Source organism: Gadus morhua, chromosome 4 (genome assembly GCF_902167405.1).
Source record: "Gadus morhua chromosome 4, gadMor3.0, whole genome shotgun sequence".
Classification (NCBI taxonomy): Eukaryota; Metazoa; Chordata; class Actinopteri; order Gadiformes; family Gadidae; genus Gadus; species Gadus morhua.
This window is the reverse complement of record NC_044051.1, coordinates 29,159,963-29,167,143: the sequence shown is the minus strand read 5'-3', so window position 1 is coordinate 29,167,143 and position 7,181 is coordinate 29,159,963. Positions and strand designations below refer to the sequence as shown.

The 7,181-nt window shown below is 42.3% G+C and overlaps 1 protein-coding gene across 2 annotated transcripts in view; it reads left to right on the top strand.

Moving 5' to 3' along the window:
* Nucleotides 1–102: 102 nt before the first annotated feature.
* The window catches only part of eed (embryonic ectoderm development), a 33,271-nt gene continuing 26,192 nt past the window's right edge, over nucleotides 103–7,181 (top strand). The window contains exons 1-3 of one of the 2 annotated variants that reach the window (XM_030353357.1): nucleotides 103–261; nucleotides 4,306–4,458; nucleotides 6,993–7,085. In XM_030353357.1, coding sequence (XP_030209217.1) covers nucleotides 139–261; nucleotides 4,306–4,458; nucleotides 6,993–7,085 — 369 coding nt within the window. In that variant the 5' untranslated portion in view covers nucleotides 103–138. The remainder of the gene's footprint in view (nucleotides 262–4,305; nucleotides 4,459–6,992; nucleotides 7,086–7,181) is intronic. The other variant, XM_030353358.1, reaches the window with a different exon arrangement.

Here is a 7,181-nt window from a genome sequence, read left to right as displayed (position 1 = left end):
TGGTATCCACAGATACTCTGTGAATGCCGAGTTAGCCGGTTAAAACGTTCACATTTCTCGGGCGAGTGGGCGTTGCACTAGCCTCTTCACGGACGGAAAGGGCGGGGACTGAGGCGGAAGAGGCTGAGACCGCGCAAAATGAGGGAAAACAAGAACATGGTCGAGTCCCCTTCGCCGGCGGCGGGAAAAGAGATGCCTGCAAAGAAACAGAAGTTGAGCAGCGATGAGAACAGTAACCCCGATCTGTCGGGAGACGAGAACGTAAGCATCTTCGTCGTTTTGTGTTTGGGGTTAACGCTGTCAACAGAGCGCCCGTTTAGATAGCTTAATGCTAAAGTAGTTAGCCGATGAGCTAGGTAGCCGGCTAGCCGAAGTGACTTCACTGAATGGCTATGCTGCTACATAATTAGCCGGCTAGCTAGCCGAAATGGCTTGATTTGAAAGGATTTGCATCTAGCCCTCTAGACGGGTGTGCTAAACAGCTAGCAGTCTCCTCATAGCACACTTTTTCGTTTCCATTGATAAAATCCACATCTGTGCCCATGCGTGTCCAGCAAATGTTGTGGGCTTTGCTTCACAGTACAGTTTCCTTTAGGTATACTACTGTCTGCTTTTGGCCGAAATTAAACTTCTTAACACATAATTTGAATAATTTATTTCATCTTAATTTACGAGTACACAGGAGTACAATTCTTGGGCTTGACTCCTCAACAGTCACATAGCAGCAACCATACAAGATAATGCGGTGAGTGCTGTAGTACAAAGTGAGGTTTAAAATATATTTTTATAAAGCCACATAGATTAAGACATAAAGAAACGTTATATGGCTTAAATCAAGTGAAGGGATTTAAACAAAAGTTCAAAACGTCCAATCCTCCCATGTTAAAAAGTAAGGATTTCAAAAAGTAGATTATCTTCAAAAATATTAAATATTAAAAAAAATCGGAGAAAAGCGCGAGTCTTGAATGGAATGAAAAATTGAGCAAGGAGATGGGTTCCGAAGTTTGTTGAGAATAATACAAAGGAAAGTAAGAATAAAACTTATGACAAACAATAGTTGAGCGCTGTATGCAGTAGGCTACTCAGCTAAATATATAATATAAACTAAAACAGTGATAGGAGATATGAGGTGTAGTGAAGTGTAAGACACCACGTTCAAGCTGGGATGCCAAAATGTGATGGTTATTCAGAAGTCCTAGATCTGTCCTTTTTCTTCGTTTATCTTTGGAGGTTTTCCTTTTAATGATGGTGTTCTTTGGACAGAAACAACTATGTCCATCTTGATCTTAAAGGTCCCATGGCATGCCACCAGGTGTGGTGTGATTAGCTGCTACAAGCCGTTTTGGAAGTCTGCCCCTTATGACATCACAGGTGGGTGTGTTCACCCAGATGTGTGACGGATTGGTGTACAACGTTTGCTACAGTCCACTGGGTAGGCTGGTAGACTGATCTATCCAGCACACATCTAGGTGGACACGCCCAACTGTGATGTCATAAGGGGCAGATTTCCAAAACGGCTTGTACCGGCATATCACACCACACCTGGTGGCATGCCATGGTGGGACCTTAAAAATCTCCCCAGAGCTGCCCTTATAGTAGAGGCATAATAATTATGCCATAATTGTTAACGCATTGATACACTTGATGCCATACTTTAAAAACACTCCAAGTTAATTAGCTGTTCAAAAACATTATGTATGCCTTTTAGCAACTAAATCCCATTGGATGTACTATTGAAGGTTATTATTTCAGTGTTTCCCCCAGCACTGTGTTGTTAAGGCGGCCGCCTTATCAACAATAGGGCCCCGCCTTGACTACCAATGTATATAAAATAAATAAAAAAAATTATCAATTTTTTTTTTATTATTTGTTTTTTTTTAATTATTATGCATTAACAAAGTAGAAAACTCTCGTAGGGAAAGAAAACATACTTCCATCAGGTGTAAAAATAAAGATCAATAATGCATCGATGTTCACAACAATGGTCGTGACATCAAGCTTTTTAATTGAATTTAACCAGGGAGACCCCCCCCCCCGCTCCTTGACCACCTTGACTAAGGCATTTACTGGGGGAAACACTGTATTTGTTATTGCTGCTGATGCCATCCTTGACTAAAGGTATGATATCTGATTATGGCTGGTTCAGACTACACGATTTCAGCCCGATTTTTCCCCGATTCGTTCGTTGCAGACAAATTTGCGAGTCGTACACGATTTTGAAAGGTCGGCGACGAGACGAGGTCTCGCAAGCATGTGACATGCTTGCGATCTGCAATGTTTTCGTCTCCGTTCTTTGCTCTTCCGGATATTTAAAACAAAAACAATCCATTTTTAATACAAATAATAAAGTGCCACATAATTGCATTTAGGTGCCAAAGGTTTTTTATGGCTTAAATTAAAGAGCCTGTAATGATCTTTCATTTTGAACGTAGACCATTCCCAACCGATCTGTGTGGATAGTTTTCTTCTAAAAACAAACATCCCTCGGAATCATCTTGGCTGTAAAGATAAGCCGCCCGTGTTGCCAGATTAGGCACATTTTTCAGCCCGATTTGGCTACTTATAATCACGTTAGGCTGGAAGAACGGGACGTATGCCCAATCTGGCAACCCAAAGCGAAACTAGACATCCTCGCGCTCACACATGTGCTCGCTGTTGCCTCATTTAACCGGTGAATGGATACGAGCGGCTTGGCGCTTTGCGCAGAAATAGTTTCACCAACACCCGCGAAAGGAGATGTATAATAATAAAAGCGTGTAATACAGCGATATGCATCGATGTTTGGGCGTTGCATCGATGCAGCTGGATCGTTCGCCAATCAATCGATGTATCGATCTACATCGATGTATCGTTACACCCCTAGAGACCATACTGCTCAGCACGCACGTGTTAGTCACTGCTCATGAGCGCAGCACATTGTGAGTTAGTTATTTATTTTACATTTTACATTACACTCATTTTTGACTGTAAATGTATTCTAAAACACTCAAAGGTTCTGCATTCAATTCACATATTCGTCAAAAGTGTTTAAAGTATATTTTAGGTATCAAAAACTATGTTTTATATGCTTTTTTTTTTATTATTATTATTTTTTAATCGGCCGATTAAATCGTAATCGTAATTTTTCTCTGAAAATAATCGGCATCGGCACTCAAAGATCAATATCGGTCGGGCCCTAGTGCTAATAGCTATCATAACCTATCATAAACCTCAAACCGCCAGCATAATGCCTAGTGCTAGGTACTCGGGATCCATTGTTGACGCTCTGTTGCTAGGCTACGTTGTTGCTGCGGGTACTTTGTATTGCACATGTCACGTGCAACGCAACTACTGTGAGGAGTTGCTGCATTGAGCAGATATAAAAACTACTGGAACCTTTATGACAAATGTAAAAAACATTTATGTCAGTTCTAAACCTTAGATTTTCTAAATATCTTGCAAACGTGAATAATACAAAGTAGAGAGCATCGCACCCTCGAATCTTGTTGTGTGGCCAGTCTTCCGACAATGTTAAATCGTGGTGGAATATCTGAGAATCGTGTAGTCTGAACCAGCCATTAGCCATTACAAGCAGTTAGAAAATCTGCCCTACTCTGTGCCTTAGTGACATCACAAGTGGGAGTGTCTACCTAGATGTATGCTGGATAGATCAGTCCACCAGCCTACCCAGTGGACTGTTGCTTATCTGTCCATCATACATCTATGTGGACACGCCCACTTGTGATGTCACTAGAGCATGGGAAAAGGCAGATTTTCAAACGGCATGCAATGGCTAATCCCACTCAAACCTGGTCGCATAATATCACCCCTTTAACACTCAAACTCATTGGCTGCAGTCATTATTATATACGATACAACTTTATTAATCCCCTTTAGGAGAAATTCATTTGTTGCAATAGCCAAGCAGCATTAGAAAAAAACAGGATGAATAAAATACAATAAGAATACAAAGTGCTGATACAAACAAAAGTAGAAACTAAGGGAAAATGGTAAACGAAATGCTAAAAGTAAGGACAAGACAAAAAGAACAAGCAGCAACACTTTCACACAAACATTCGCACTTGATGATGGCATCACTAATACTTCCATTTAATTGGCCAGTCAATGCCCTTGGTTTTTACCACTCCACGAACCCATTGGCAAGAAAATCTCAGTCAATTACGTTACGATCCTATTGGCAAGATTTTCCCTTCACCATCAATGCTTTGACCCCATTGGCTGGACATCTCATCCATCACTGTTTACGCTTTGAACCCATTGGCTGCGGGACGGCATCAGTTGTTAACTCTGCAACCCCATTGGTAGGATGACGCGGTCAGCGTTGAGAGCGGGACCAACGTGGAGCGCCCAGACACGCCCACCAACACAGCCAACGCCCCGGGCCGGAGGAGTTGGGGGAAGGGGAAGTGGAAGTCCAAAAAGTGCAGATACTCCTTCAAGTGTGTGAACAGCCTCAGGGTGAGCAGCCGTCACCCATGTGATAACCAACCTTGCATTTGGCGGGGAAAAGCGGACGTATAGGTCACCGGAAGGGGCTCCACAGCCACCAGCTCTGTCTGAACAACAAAAAATTTAGTTCTCAATGGTGATGAAAGCTCGAGCCAACTGGCCACTTTACTCATGAAATAAGATAATTTTTTTAACATAGAATGTTTGCAATGTACATAGTAGGGATGGGCACGAGTAGTAAATTCCAAACTCGAGTGATCGAAGGAATTCCTCGAGGATCAATCGAGTACTCGTTTAATCGAATCTATTTTTAGAATGCAACGCATCTGCAGCAGGAATAGGCCTGATGATGAACGGCAATATTACCAACCAACATGTAATGCTTATTCTCCATCAAAACAGTCAGAGTTATCAGAGTATTCGTTCATTTTTGCAAACATTCAAAACACATTTTCCTTACAAAAATAAATATGCGTCTCACAATTTAAATCACGTCGAACCAAGCCTGTAACAGTTAAAAAAAAACAAAAAACGAAACAAGTAGCCTAACCATTGCAAATTATTTAAAGCTGCAAATTAAACGGCAGCAAATGGACTATGGAAATACTCAGCGTTGTGATCTTCTCTACACGGCCGGAATTACAGCTGCATCTTGCGGCGGTGAAAATAGCCGACACACTTGGTTGCTGCGGGTCTGCTTTCCCGAACTCACCGTTGTGTTTCAGGAGCATATGTTGCCGCATAGTACTTGTAGTACTCTGGTAGCTCGATTTCGCTTGGCATATTTTACATTTCACCTTATGATATGCTATTTCTTTAAAGTATTTCAATTCTTCGCTGCGCTTTGCTTCAACTGCTTTTTTGGCGTGCCTGCACACGGCACGGAACGCGCCACACAGAAATTTGATACATTTCATTTGCTTTGTGCCCACGCCACGGCATGCGTTAGTGGCGCCGCACAGAAAATTGATACATTCGCTTCAGAAAACTTTGTTTGTGTGTGTATATGCAAACTCGAGTTTGCCTGTCCACCAACCGAGTTCATTTGTAACGAGGAGTACTCGAGTAATCGATTCCTCACGCCCATCCCTAGTACATAGACACGTTTCATGTGTAGCTCATAAATACATTTACATTTAAGGGCATTTAGACATTACATATAATGGTGAGGTGACAAGAAGCAATGCAGCATTTCCAGCGAAGCCCTGTGATTGCAGCCACTTGGAAGCCTGATTAATAATAACTTTAATCACCAAAATTGTACCGGGGGCGAAAATTGTACCGCCTATGTAATCAGTAGGGCTGTAACGATACGCGTATCGAAACCGAAATCGCGACGCTCAAAGCCACAAACCTGTCTCGCGGTGCGAGAAGGCAGAAGCGAGACACGCCCTTTCTAACTCTCCGGTCAAATTGTCAGATTGAAATTTGCTAATAATCGGTCTAAATAATAGTCTGCTGACACCGCTCCTCTTATCGATGCCGTAAGTCTGGGACGACATGCCCTCTCTGTGATGACAGCTCTTCGTGGCTACGGAAGATTGCATTTTTCCACTGCCTGCGAAGTCCTCATATATGATGTGAATGACATTTTTCCAGAGTGGTCCAAGCGCACAAAAATAGCCTGTGTGATCCCTGTCTCTAGTGTTTTGTGTGCTTTGACCGGCAGCTGGTCTGCTTATAGGTCGGAATGAAGCGGCCACCGATTGACAGGATGGGTACTTTATTCTACCGGACTCGTTTGTTTCTTCACTAGACACACACGCTCGCTCTCCTCGCTCGTCCACTCACTCGCTGACGTCACTCACACAGACACGCACACTGCCATTCTCGCGCACAAACATACGCTACTCGTAACACTATTCCTCGTTATTGCGAATCAGACGTTCATGTTTTTTCCCATCTATTTTAAAGTTAGGCTATTAAACATGATGCATTATATACGGCCTGGCAACGGACGATAGTGTCGAACGATGACGTCTATCTAAATTGAATTAACACAAGCTAGCTAGACTACGATACACTTTAAACACTCGGTTTACTAGCTAAATTCAATACAATACAAATATAAAGTAAAAACAAGTGTTATCTGTATTATGTAATTTCATCTTGATGAGCGCAAATGATTTTTGAAACCTGCCTGGAAACGGACAATGGCGTTGATCGATGACGTAATGTTTTGTTCGCGGATTACGTAGGCGGTACAATTTTCGCCCCCGCTACAATTTTGGTGTGACAACGCGGTGTTAATTTGGATTCTTATTGACATGATTGCATCTATATGGAATCATATCATTTATCAATAACATTGATGTAGATATTGTGTATTGATAATCTCCATATTGTGATTTTGATTTGATGTCCTAATTTTTTTCGTTTTACAGATTATATCAGACTTTATGTATCTTTTTTCTTGCCAGATGGCAATATTACATGCTAGGGAAGCAAGTCATTGAAACGATCACAGGATATATCTGAGAAAAAAAGCATAGAAAGAAGCATGTGTGTAAAGTCCCCCACCTCCGTGTGTGTCTTTGTTTCAGGAGGACCACGGACAGCCCCTGTTCGGGGTTCAGTTCAACTGGCACAGCAAGGAGGGCGATCCCCTGGTGTTCGCTACCGTGGGCAGCAACAGGGTGAGTGGGGATGAAGACGGCGTGATGCGGGCACCTTGGAGCTTACTTTTAATGTTGTACTTTCCGTTGTGGCATCAGAATGTAACGTTGGTTATT